We start from the raw sequence: 13,791 nt of genomic DNA, 5'->3' as shown, positions 1-13,791 counted from the left end.
TGTGAAAGTAATTAAAATGTATGAAATTGTAGCTAAAAGTTTATACTTATTGAACTAATTAAAATTTTCTAAATAATTTCAAGGAAGATATTATATTGGGTTAGAGGTAAAATTATAAAAATTTGCTGGATAAACTAAATAAAAAAATCGGACATAAGTGTATAACTTTGAAAAATAACTTCTCATGAGTTAAAGCACAATTATCTTTTGATTTTTGTTCATCAATAATTGTACAAGCTTTTCCCACTAAATCATTAAACTATAAAGTACATCAATTAAAGAAGTTATCATATCAATCCTCTTTATGGAGAAGTTCTTGTTTTTATTTTTTGTTTTTAAGGATAAAAATATTATATTATCATAAATAAAAGGATAAAAATATGGTAACATATTTTTATTTTTATAGCACCTCCCTCTAAAAAAATATCCTTACTCATATCAAACACACATTTAACCAAATACACACACTCTCCCCTCATTGGCCCACCAATATACAATCAATGAAAGACTTAAACCTTCATCCCAAATGATTTAGAATTTTGCTCTCAAATTGTTGCTACACTTTGCCCCATGCACGTAGTCACAGGAGATAAATCACACCATGCCATTAGTGTAATTTTCATGCATTAGTGTCTTCTGTCCCCTTCTAAAGTTTGTGACTAATGTAACTGCATTTCTTGAAATAAAATAGGTTGAAAAACATATCAAAGCAAAGCAAGAAACAAAGAAACCACACCCTTGTCTTCTACAATATAATACTACTGTAATCATTTATGTATCTTAGCTAAAAAATGATGCACTCTTTATTTAATAGACTCATAAAGATCCTTTAGCAAGAAATATATGATTTCTTGTTAGCAGTGTTCACTTAATTTGTATAAATACATACTGCTACTGTTCTCTTAACCCCACTCTCAAACTATTAACTAACACAGAAGTTTGACATATGGGAACTCTGGCTATGTTTTTTGTCTGTTTAGTTTCATTATCAGGTATGTTTGTAATATGCACATTCTTTTATGTTTTGTGTCTTACTTTCTAAACTATATGTCACTGATTTTGCATTGATTATTGCATAGGAGCAAAAGCCTCAAGCAACATCGGTGTGAACTTTGGTCAACTTGGGAACAATCTACCTTCTTCATATCGCTCCATTGAGCTACTAACAACAATGAACGTTGGCCGCGTAAAGCTATATGATTCCAACCCCGAAATTTTAAGGCTTTTATCAACTTCCAAGATCCAAGTTTCCATTATGATCCAAAACCATGAGATTGCAGGAATTGCTGCAAACCAAAGCATAGCAGATGAATGGGTGAGGAACAATGTTCTCTCCTACTACCCTGAAACGAAGATTCGCTATCTACTTGTAGGTAATGAAGTGCTAAGCTACAATTCAGAACAAGGCCACCAAATGTGGCATGATCTTGTCCCAGCAATGAGAAGCATCAAAAGATCTCTCAAGGCTCAGGACATCCATAACATTAAAATTGGCACCCCGTTAGCGATGGATGTCTTACAATCAACTTTCCCACCATCAAATGGGACATTTCGGTCTGACATTATAGACATTGTGATAGCACCAATGCTTAACTTCTTAGATAGAACCAATTCATTTTTCTTCATTGATGCATACCCATATTTCCCATGGTCACAGGACCCTGAGAATATTAGTCTTGACTTTGCACTGTTCAGGGGAACTTCCACCATAAGGGACCCTGGTAGTGGCTTAACTTACACCAATTTGTTAGACCAAATGCTTGATTCCCTTATCTTCGCAATGTCTAAACTCGGTTACTCCAACATCCAGCTTGCAATAGCTGAAACAGGATGGCCTAATTCTGGTGACATAGAAGAACCCGGAGCGAATATATTCAACGCAGCTACATACAATCGCAATCTCATCAACAGAATTACCACAAAACCACCCCTTGGAACACCGGCTAGACCCAGAGTTTTAATACCAACCTTCATATTCTCACTCTTTAATGAAAACCAAAAGATTGGTCCGGGAACAGAAAGACATTGGGGCTTGTTGCACCCAGATGGGACACCAATTTATGAATTTGACTTAACAGGAAAGACGCCTTTAACAGATTTTGCATCATTACCAGCACCAACGAACAATGTACCATACAAAGGGAAGGTGTGGTGTATGGCAGCCAAAGATGTAAATGAAATGGAGTTGGCAGCAGCTTTGAACTATGCCTGCAATCAAGGAAATGTGAGTTGTGATGCACTTGCACCAGGAAAGGAGTGCTATGCACCAGTTTCAGTTACTGATCATGCAAGTTATGTGTTTAGCTCTTATTGGGCTAAGTTCAGAAATGAGGGAGGTACTTGCCATTTCAATGGACTAGCTGAGCAATCAACTAAGGATCCTAGTGAGTTCTTCTCCCCTGTACTATTTGTATCAATTTAGTTTATTACTTCACCATTAACCTTGCAATTTTGAGATTTACTTTGTTATGATGATGTGGTTTTTCGGAGCAGGTCATGGTTCTTGCAGGTACCCAGGTGTGAGTATCTGAAGATTAAAGAAATGGAAATAGGATCATCCAAGCAGGAGTTCTTTTACTGAATCATACATTTATCTTTAGGGTTAACTCATCTCTTAAAAGTTAGAGAAAACAAAAAGAACGGCTCTGCAAACAATCGTATTTCAATACTTTTAATTCTTGTAGTGACAACTCCTAAATATAAAATAAATCTGAACCTTACATCTTCATTGCAATGTTCTGTTTCTTATATAGTTTTGTGAGGCTTTTTTATGACAAGGAATTAAATAAAAGCCCTCTCTTTCCAGCTTTATAAAGCCCAAATCTTTGAATAAGACAGATCATTGTCAACATAGCAAGAGTATGGAATACACACAATACCATTTGCCAACCACCTTAACAACCATAGGGTAAAATAATTAAATACCGAAAAGATCAAACAAGATATTATAGTTTAAAAGAGTTTTAATCCAACCTCACCTAATATTTAGATTTGTTAGAAAATAATTGAAGACGTTCGGGTTGAAAAATTAAAATCTGATACATCTTAATCCTAATTAAAATCAAACACCTTACTCTCATTCATATATGACTATCTTCTTTGAAATTAAATTAAACGCCTTACTCTCTAATCATGCACATAATTCTAATAAAAAGTACCGGTTACTGATTTTTAAGTACTAAAAGTGAACTATAAAACAAAATTAAAAAACTAATCGAGGAATTAACAACACCAAAGCATTACATTGATAGAGGATAAGAACGAAAGTGCAAATTTCATTGATAATGAAGCATTAACAACAAAATATCATTACATAAACCCTTAAATAACAACACAGTAGTGCATTATCTACACCAACATTAAACCTTAATCAACACCTCAAGCACGCTCACCCCTGATGCGCCTAGCCAATTGAATATCCTTTGGCATGATAGTGACTCTCTTGGCATGAATAGCGCAAAGGTTAGTATCCTCGAACAATCCGACAAGGTAAGCCTCCGCCGCCTCTTGCAGCGCCGACACGGCGGAGCTCTGGAATCGGAGATCGGTTTTGAAATCCTGAGCGATTTCACGGACTAGCCTCTGGAATGGAAGCTTCCTGATTAGAAGCTCGGTGCTCTTCTGGTACTTGCGGATCTCACGGAGTGCAACTGTTCCTGGCCTGAACCTGTGTGGCTTCTTCACACCGCCGGTAGCCGGAGCAGATTTGCGAGCGGCTTTGGTAGCCAATTGCTTCCTTGGTGCTTTGCCGCCGGTGGACTTACGAGCAGTTTGCTTTGTGCGAGCCATTTTCCGATCACCGGGAACTGAAAATTGGTTTTGATTTGGAGAAAGAGTGAGAGATTTTTGTGAGTTGTGAATAGAAGAGTGATAGAGAAGTGGTTTATATCAATGGAGGCTGTGAAGTTTGGGTTTGAGAAATGATTTTGTTGTGGCCGTTGATTTGTTTTGGATGGAAATGAACGGGTGATGTTTCGTTTGGGTTATTTGAGGACGCGGATCGCTGACGTGGTATATTTGAGGCAGTGACCGTTGATTTGTAGATTGTGGACGGTCGATATTGGCTGTGTCGCAGATCGATCTATTCTTTGTGGGAAATTGGAGGGGATGGAAAAAGAGGGGGATATTTGGGCGGGTTCTGAAAATGGAGTTTCAAGGATCTAGAACTATAATTTTGGGCTTTGAATTTGAACCCGTTTGTAAAAACCCCCACACCCTTGTTTAGTTATTTTATATCTTTCTCCTTTTCATACCATACTATCCATCATTTCTTATATTGTATTACTATATCTATCTTTTTTATATTTATATAAGTTAACCTTAATTTATATACATCTTTATACTAATTAATTATGTAGGAGAGATAAGTGTGATTTTTTAATTAAAAAATGATGAGTGTAATTAAATTAAATTAAATAAAGTATATTTTGAAGACAAGTCCACAACGTATAACAATCAATGTCTCTTCAATGTTTTTATTCATGACAAAATACATCAATAATTATAAGAATATTTTGTTTAAATTAGTCTCGTACAATAATGTAACAAATTATAAATAATGAAGAGATATTATGTCTTATATTATTTGGATTTGTCTCTACAATAATACAATGTCATGTTTTGTTTAAATTAATTATATTTATCACCCTTTATGTTTCAAAGATTACACTTATATCTCTTGGATGGATAGTCAATATAATCATATATAAATTATGGGTGATTTATGTATCTCTAAAAAATGATGATTGTTTTGTGTAATTTTACTAATATTCATAGGGTGAGAGAGTCAATACATTTTCATTAATGAAAGTACAAAGTGTTGAGGATCGCACTAGTAATATTTTGCCTATGTTTTGATGAAGGCAATGTTTTATTAAAGCTTGAAGATGGCTCAACAATCAACATACCTAGAGCTCATTGGTCATATCTATACTATGATATATAAATAGAGTCATTATTCTAAGTAGTCTGAGATGTATACCTTAGTAAGTGAGTATAGGTGAGGTGAACCTAGGTGCAAGTCTCTCAAGCCATTATAATTGTCATATCACATTCATGAGACATATCATCTAGTTAATTGTATGTCCATACATTAATCATACATGTTATATGTGTATATTATTCATAATATAATTGCTAAAACAAATATAGAAGTTAAGCATAACATATGAGTAGTTTGCCTTTTGAATCACGTGTTTTAATATGTTGGTTATTAACGTGGTGACTTAATCGATTAACTCAACTGTTTTTTCTGTTATATCAGTTTTTGTTACAACTGGTTTATATTTTAATCATGTTGCACTGGTTAATCGATTAACGTGGTATCTTAATCGATTAACATGTCTGTTTTATGTTATAAATGTTTTCTGTTTTAACTACTTAACTAATTACAACGGTTTGAACTGTCAAAATTGCTTTGTATAAGTTTAGGCAATTTCCAGAGAAGTGTAGCATTGCATTCTATTGTATAGGACTGATTTAGAGAGCATATTTCGTGTTTTATATTCTGTTTTTCAAAGATAATTGCATCTGTGAGGAAGAGAGATTAACATGCCATATTGAATATTGATTCTTTGTTATTTGCATACTGTTTTTCATATGCTTAGTCTCATCCTTATCTTGCTCACATGTTTATGCATTATTGATAAAGATTCTTAGAGAGATATCTTGTGATTACTATTTTTTGATTAACTCACATATATATGATGGCTTGAATGAATTGTGAGTGAGTTAGTCTTAAAGTCTTTTATTGTTATATTTCAAGCATTATTGTGCTTATAATACCTTGCTTTTGTAATCTGTTTTTGTGTGTATTGGATTGATCTCTTGGTGTCTTATCACCACAAAGATAGAGTAATTCTTCACCAAGACTAGGAGGTCTTGATTTGAGAACAAGAATCTTGGTTGGGGCTGGTTCGCGAGAAAGGTTTTCTCAGGTGATAGGTAGAGTCAAACCAAGGATTACATGTTCTAGATTTCAAGAAAGAAGCGTCCTATGTTTTGTAAATTGAATTGGTGTATGTGATTATACTTGTATTCAATATATTGAAGAAGAAAATCTCACAATATCAGAAGAGGAGGCCTAGATGTAGTTTGCAATGGATCGCAAACGAACCAGGATAAAAATTCATTTTTGCACGATGTTCTCTCTTAAATCTTCTTTACATTTCTTGTTGTTTTTATGCGAGTTAGAAGCTGATATTTTGCGTTATTGTACGCTGCCATATACTTGTTAATATTGCCTAAAAATATATGTTTTATCTCTGCTTATCTGGTTATAAATAACCGTGCAATTTGCTGCTCTGATCATTTTGTTCTGTGTGTGCTAATCGATTAACTGGGTTGTTTCCAGAATTGGGTTTTGGTGCGAGAAGCGGTGTTTCATAACCGCTACACCTATTCAACCCCCCTTCTAGATGTGCCTAGGCCACTAATACCTAACAAGTGGTATCAGAGCTAGTACGACGTGCTAGCTCAACCGTATCGCGTGATCCTAAGGGAATTTAAATGGGTTCCACCAACCCCTTTAGCAGCGATGGTGCATCCAATAACCGCCCTCCCATATTCAGTGGCGAGGGATACACCTACTTGAAAGTCCGAATGAAGATTTTTATAGAGGCCATTGATTCGAACATTTGGGAATCTGTGATCAGTGGACCATTCGTCCCACTTCACTTAGTGGATGGCAAACCGAAAGAAAAGCCCAAAAGCTTATGGACCGATGAGGAGCGCAAGAAGGTACAGTATAACCTTTGCGCCAAAAATATAATCACCTTGGCCCTATCCTACGATGAATTCTTTCGGGTATCTCAATGTCAAAGTGCCAAGGAGATGTGGGACACTTTACAAGTGAATCACGAGGGCACTGGCGAGGTCAAGTGCGCCAGGCTGAATGAGCTGACACATGAATATGAATTATTTCGTATGTTCCCGAGTGAATCAATTGGCGACTTGCAAAAGCGACTCACTCATATTATTAATCATCTTATTGGTCTAGATAAAACATTTAACAGAGGAGAACTCACTAATAAATTTTTACGCTATCTTGACAAGAGATGACAACCTAAAGTAACGACAATCATGGAGTCCAAGGATCTAGATTCCATGTCTTTGGCAACACTGTTCGGAAAGCTTCAAGAGCATAAGATGGAGCTTGGACGTCTAACCATGCATGAGGAGTCTGATCGAAAAAAGAAAGGAATATCTCTTAAAGCTACAACATTATAACTCACTGAAGAGATAGACATTGACGACTCTGACTCAGACATCGATGAAGAAATGCTAAACCTTCTCGTGCGAAAGTTTGGGAAATTTATAAAGAAGAAAAAAGGTTTCAAGCGATTTCAAATGAAAGAGGCGCAAGAATCAACTAAAAAAGGCAAGAATAAGGAGCGCTTCACTTGCCATGAATGTGGTAAGTCGGGTCACATGAAATTCTAGTGTCCCACTTACTTGAAGAAAGTTTATTCTGAAAAGAGCACTCCCCGTGACTTCAAATTGAAAAATGCATACATTGTTTGGGATGTACCGGAGGAAGAAACGACATGAAGCACCTTGGATGAAGAGGAGACCGTCAAGCTGTGCCTAATGACCATAATAGATGAGGCTTGCGGATCAGGTAGTACAAATGATGCTACTAATGAGGTATATTCTGACACATCATCCTCTTCTGATGATTCTCCCTCATATGATGTTTTATATGATGCTTATGTCGAGATGCATGAAGAACTTAAGAAATTAGCCAAAATTAGTGCTGATAGAAAAAGGATAATTTTGCTAAATGATCAGAAAATAATACAACTACAAAAAGAATTAGATGAGCTAAAATTGGAAAATGAAACTTTAGATCTAATTTTTTCTTGTAATTCATGTGATTGCTCTAAAAATAATTTATGTCAAACAACTACTTGTGAGTCCTGCGAGGACTTGAAAAATGAGAATTTTAAACTAAATGAAAAACTCGCAAAACTTACAAATAGTCAACACCAATTAGATACCTTGCTAAGTAAAATGAGAAACGTTGGTGACCACACTAGATTAAGGTATATTCCCATATCCCATAGAAATAGACCATATAAGAGACCTCTAACTCGTCCAAATAAAAAGTCTAATAAGAAAAATAGAGTTCCTACATGTTTCTATTGTGACACACATGACCACACTTCTTATTCCTGTTACATCAGGAAATATGGGATACCCTTTGGTGTTTACACTTAGGTAAGAAATGGAGATAACTCTCTGGTTACTAACAGAAAATGACCCAATATAACTTAGGTACCTAAAACTAGAAGGTGATCTATTTTGAAGGTATGTCTACGAACACATAGGCAACATTGATATCTTGATAGCGGATGTTCGAGACATATGACTGGAGACAAGTCAAAATTTCTAGACTTGTCATTAAAAGAAAAATGTTTCGTCACTTATGGAGACAACAACAGAGGAAGAATCCTAGGCACCGGAAAGATTGGCAACTCAACCCATGCTATAATCGAGAACATTCTATATGTAGAAGGTTTGGAACATAATCTATTGAGCATCAGCCAACTATGCGACAAAGGTAGTTATGTGTCATTTGATTCTGACTGTTGTATAATTCGTGACGTATTATCTAATAATATAAAGTTTGTCGGATATCGTGTAAATAATATTTATATGGTTGATCTGGAGGATATCACTTTCTTATTTTCAAAATGTTTTATTTCAAAAGAAGGTGACATCTGGCTTTGGCATAGACGAGCCGCTCACATTATGTGAAACATCTAGAAAAAATATCGAAATATAATTTGGTTATCGGTCTACCAAAATTCGATTTTAAAACTCAGGATTCTTGTGACATGTGTCAAAAATGTAAACAAGTAAAGAATTCCTTTAATAAAAAGAATGCAAAATGTGATATTCACTACTAGACCTTTGGAGTTTCTCCATATGGACTTGTTTGGACCGTCACAAATTATGAGTTTTGGTGGAAGTTATTACGCTTTGATAATTGTTGATGATTTTTATAGATTCACATGGACTTAGCTTTTAGCATCAAAGAGTGATGCATATAAATCTTTTAAATGTCTAGCCAAACAAATCCAAAACCATTCTAACCTGAAAATCATTTACATACGATCCGACCATGGCGGAGAATATGAAAACCATAAATTTAATAAGTTTTGTAATAAGCATGGCATCATGCATCAGTTCTCAGCTCCCGTACCCCTCAACAAAATGGAGTTGTTGAGAGGAAAAATAGAGTTCTAGAGGAACTCGCGAGGACCATGCTAAATGAGAGCAATGCTCCAAAATATTTCTGGGCTGATGCAGTTCACACTGCTTGTTATGTAATGAATCGAATACTACTTAGACCTACTTTTTCGAAAACACCTTATGAAATTTTTAAAGGTCGAAAACTGAATATTGCTCATCTTCATGCATTGGGTGAAAATGTTTTATTTTAAATAATGGAAAAAGATCTTTCGAAAAATTTGACTCGAAGGCTGATGATGGCATATTCTTAGGGTATTCGTTACATAGTAAGGCTTTTTGTGTGTTTAATAAATATACCATGCAAGTAGAAGAATCTATTCATGTTCACTTTAACGAATCATCTCCAAAAGAGAAGATAAAGGTCTTTTCTGATGACATTTTAGGTACACTAGAAGAAGTTCAATCAAATGACATGAACCAAATCCAACAAGAAGATGCTGAACAAATAGTAGAAGAAGAACATCAGGACATGCCTAATGCGTGGAAAACCAAAAAGGACCATCCACTCGATAAGGTGTTAGGTGACATATCTACGAGGGTGGTAACCCACAGTTCTTTACGTAATTTCTGTAATTTTGTTGCATTTGTATATCAAATAGAGCCAAAGACCATCGATGAAGCCATCGAGGATGTACACTAGGGCATAGCTATACAAAAAGAGTTAAACCAGTTTGAGCGCAATAATGTGTGGGACTTTCCCCAAACCCAAAGAACATCTTGTAATTGGCACCAGATGGGTCTTTCGTAACAAGCTAGATGAATCTGGCTTGATAATTAGAAATAAGGCTCGCTTAGTGGCCAAAGGCTACAACCAGGAGGAGAGCATCGATTATGATGAGACCTACGCTCTTGTAGCTAGACTTAAGGCCATTAGGATGCTCTTGTCCTTCGCATCGATCATGAATTTTAAGCTCTTCCAAATGGATGTTAAGAGCGCATTTTTAAATGGTTATATTCAGGATGAGGTGTAAGTAGACCAACCACCAAGGTTTGAAAACTTCAAATATCCGAACCATGTGTATAAACTCAAGAAGGCCATATATGGCCTAAAGGAGGCTCCCAGAGCCTGGTACGATAGGTTGAGTTCGTTCCTATTAGAAAAAGGGTTCGAAAGAGGTTTGGTCGACACCACTCTCTTTATCCGTAGATTAGATAATCATGTTTTACTTGTTCAAATATATGTTGATGATATTATCTTCGGATCTACTAACGACATCCTTTGTAAGGAATTCTCTGAGTTAATGTAGGGCGAGTTTGAGATGTCGATGATGGATGGGCTGACTTTCTTCCTTGGGCTTCAAATTAAACAAATGGAAAGTGACATCTTCATTCATCAATCTAAATCCTGCAAATAATTACTAAAGAAGTTCGATATGGAGCAATGCGAAGATGCATCCACACCTATGGCATCTGCATGTTATCTTGATAAAGACGAAAAGGGAAAAGCTATTGAGGTAACCAAATATCATGGGAATATCAGCTCTTTATTGTATTTGACTGCTAGCCGCCCTGATATTATGTTTAGCGTTTGTATGTGTGCTAGATTTCTAGCTTTGCCAAAAGAATCACATTATATTGCTGTAAAACGTATCATGAGATATTTAAAAGGAACAATAAATATGGGATTATGGTATCCTAGGGATGCCTCTTTATCTTTGATAGGTTACTCTGATTCTGACTTCACTAGATGTAAGTTGGATCGAAAGAGCACTAGTGGGACTTGTCATCTATTAGGCAGTTTCTTAGTGGCATGGTATAGTAAAAAGCAAGCATGCGTTGCTTTGTCCATCGTAGAAGCGGAATACATTGTCGCTGGCGTGTGTTGCGCTCAAATCCTTTGGTGAAGCATCAACTTAAGGACTTTGAGCTTATATTAGAAAAGGTCCATATTAAGTGTGATAACATGAGTGTCATCAACCTTTCCAAGAATCTCGTCTTGCATTCAAGAACCAAGCATATTGAAATAAGACATCATTTTTTGCGTGATCATGTTCAAAAAGGTGATTGTATGATAGAATTTGTTGAAACATCTAAGGAATTAGCAGATATTTTCATAAAGCCCCTCTCACGGGATACTTTCTATGTTCTTCGAAGAGAACTGGGAATCTTTGATGAAAAATATCTTGATTGAGCTTATGTTATTGCCTTGCATGATTATTTCTCTTGTATGCTTCAAAATGAAAACATATTGAATGCTACATATTCCTTGTATGATCCATGATTTTGTAATAAAGCTTTATGTATATATGTGAATGCTCAAAAATGATTTATTAAAAAGTTTGAAATCCTTGCATGCCTTCAAAAACATCCAAAACGATGTATCTGATACATTTAATCGATTAAGAGCCTATGTTCATCGATTACCTGGGTGATTTTTTTAAAACTTGGTATTTTTAACTCAGGTTAATCGATTAAGACAAGCAGTTAATCGATTAACGGCACCAGTATAACAGAAACAGAAGCGTTTCTGGACATTTTTCAAAACCTCCATCATCCCCTTTTCTCTCAAATCTCAGAGGAACAAGTTCAATATCATCCCTAAACTCTAACCTAGCCCAAAACGAATAACCCCACTCTATTTCCACTCCATAAACTGGCTTCTCCATCTCCAATTTCCAAGAAGTCCGGTTTCCCCCAAATTCAAAACCCTACCTTAGGTTTTCCTTAAATTCCTCCATTAAACCTTCAACTCAGTTCGGTTTTAACTACAATGGAGAGAGGACGTGCTAAAAGAGTAAAGATAATCGCTCAACATCCACCGTGTGCTCCAAAATCCGTACCATCAAGTCAACAGGCAAGGCAGGACCGTGGGGACCCGTATTACTCATTGATTCTGCAAGAAACCCGGTTGCTTAAATTTCAGGGAAGGAAACCCACATACATAAGGTTTGTAAATATGACTTGGTTAGCGGAACAAAATTTTGATTTCCCGCATACTTTGCAAGCACAAGGGGTTGTCCCGTTCTTGGAATTAAAAGGTGATATTTAACCTGCTCTAGTTAGGGAATATTATGCTAACTTTAGATATAAGGATGAAAAGTATTGGTCGATGATTGCTGGAAAATTGTTTGAGCTGAATAAGGAGATATTCATGAACGTGTACACTTTTGATGCTGCTGAAATGTATAAATCTTGTTTGCGAAGAGCTCAGTTGTATGTTCAGGGTGAATTAACTAAAGTTGGGTCGCTGTCCGTGGAAAATAGGCTCCTACATTATCTGATTGTCTATATTCTGATTCGGAGGAACACAAATCATACACAAATCATGCACAACCTACCGTGAATGATTTGAGGTTCATGTTTGTTGTAAAGGAGAATATAATGATCAACTGGCCTGAAGAGATTTTGAAGGTCATGTACAGTGTCTCCACTTCACAATCAAGGTTGCTTCCTTATAGTATCTTCATTTCACGAGTTATTGACTATCTTCATATTGATGTTTCATATACTATAATTATGAAATGTTCTGATAAGGATCACTTGATTGGTGAAAGTCTGATTCATAAGATGGGCATATATAAGTACGACAACAATAGAAATATCAAGATGACTTTAACATTGTGAATCTTGACCCCTCTGGTGAGGATGATGAAGATGATGCTCAAGAGCAATATGCTGCTATTCAAGGAGAGTCTTCTAGTCATGCATCACAAGAACCAGTTTTTGGACAAGCTTACCTGGATGCTACGGAACAACGTCTCAACAACAGGATGTATCTTCACTTTCAGTCTCTAAAAGACTCATATCATACGGATCTGGAGAATTTTGAGGAGTGTCAGAATGCTTATATAGATAACCATTATCAATCCTTGAGGAACTTCGTTCAAACAACTACTGATTCACAAAACATGAGGTTGTGTGTAGAGTTCAACAAGCTGAGTACCCTCATCAAGGGTGGTGGTAGCTTGATGATTCCTAACAACGAAAACCCTCCATCTTATCCATAGATAGGAGGCCTTTGATCTTTAGGTTTATCATTCCTAGTTTATGGACCTTGTTGTTCCTTATTACCCTCTTGAGAACTTATCTTTTATTTCATGCTTTTGCATTTATATGGATTGTAATAACTCTCATCTTCTGCTGATTTACTACTTTGAAATTGATACAATGCTTTAATGATTTCAAATTATCTTTCTCATGCTTGAATGGTAATTATGTCACAAATAGTATACGCTTATGTTTAATGGATCTTGATCATGTTTGGTGTAGTATCAATATTGAGTGTTTAAGCCTGCTGCTAACTGCTCAAATATATCAATGCTTAATTATTTCATGCTTAAATTGAGTAAACATAGCCTTTCATGCAATTAAATCAGTTCTGTTGCTATTTGTTGTGCATCTAATCGATTAAGACCTGCTCTTAATCAATTAAATGTTGTATAATTGTGCATTTGTTCAAGTTTCTTACAGCTGGTTGATTGATTAATTGCCCAAAATTAATTGATTAATTATAGTTTATCATAACTCTAATAACTCTTATGGCTTTTGACTAGAATTGAATACTTGTATCTTTTTGATAATGTCAAAAGGGGGAGA

General features: G+C 35.7%; 2 protein-coding genes across 2 annotated transcripts; one reads left to right on the top strand and one right to left on the bottom strand.

The window, feature by feature from the left end:
- LOC109332534 (probable glucan endo-1,3-beta-glucosidase A6) lies at nt 1,033-2,422 on the top strand. The gene has a single exon (XM_019567517.1). It carries the CDS (start codon nt 1,172-1,174, stop codon nt 2,420-2,422), a length of 1,251 nt encoding a protein of 416 aa, XP_019423062.1. The 5' UTR covers nt 1,033-1,171.
- LOC109333414 (histone H3.2) lies at nt 3,254-3,876 on the bottom strand. Its single transcript, XM_019568894.1, has one exon. It carries the CDS (start codon nt 3,787-3,789, stop codon nt 3,379-3,381), a length of 411 nt encoding a protein of 136 aa, XP_019424439.1. The 5' UTR covers nt 3,790-3,876; the 3' UTR covers nt 3,254-3,378.

This window comes from Lupinus angustifolius, chromosome LG18, assembly GCF_001865875.1.
Source record: "Lupinus angustifolius cultivar Tanjil chromosome LG18, LupAngTanjil_v1.0, whole genome shotgun sequence".
NCBI classification, from domain to species: domain Eukaryota; kingdom Viridiplantae; phylum Streptophyta; class Magnoliopsida; order Fabales; family Fabaceae; genus Lupinus; species Lupinus angustifolius.
Note: the sequence above shows the minus strand (reverse complement) of the source record. Positions and strands in the feature narration are given on the sequence as shown.

Coding starts and splice junctions, on each gene's coding strand:
- LOC109332534 (XM_019567517.1), top strand. CDS start 1,172: ATGAACGTTGGCCGCGTAAAGCTATATGATTCCAACCCCGAAATTTTA.
- LOC109333414 (XM_019568894.1), bottom strand. CDS start 3,789: ATGGCTCGCACAAAGCAAACTGCTCGTAAGTCCACCGGCGGCAAAGCA.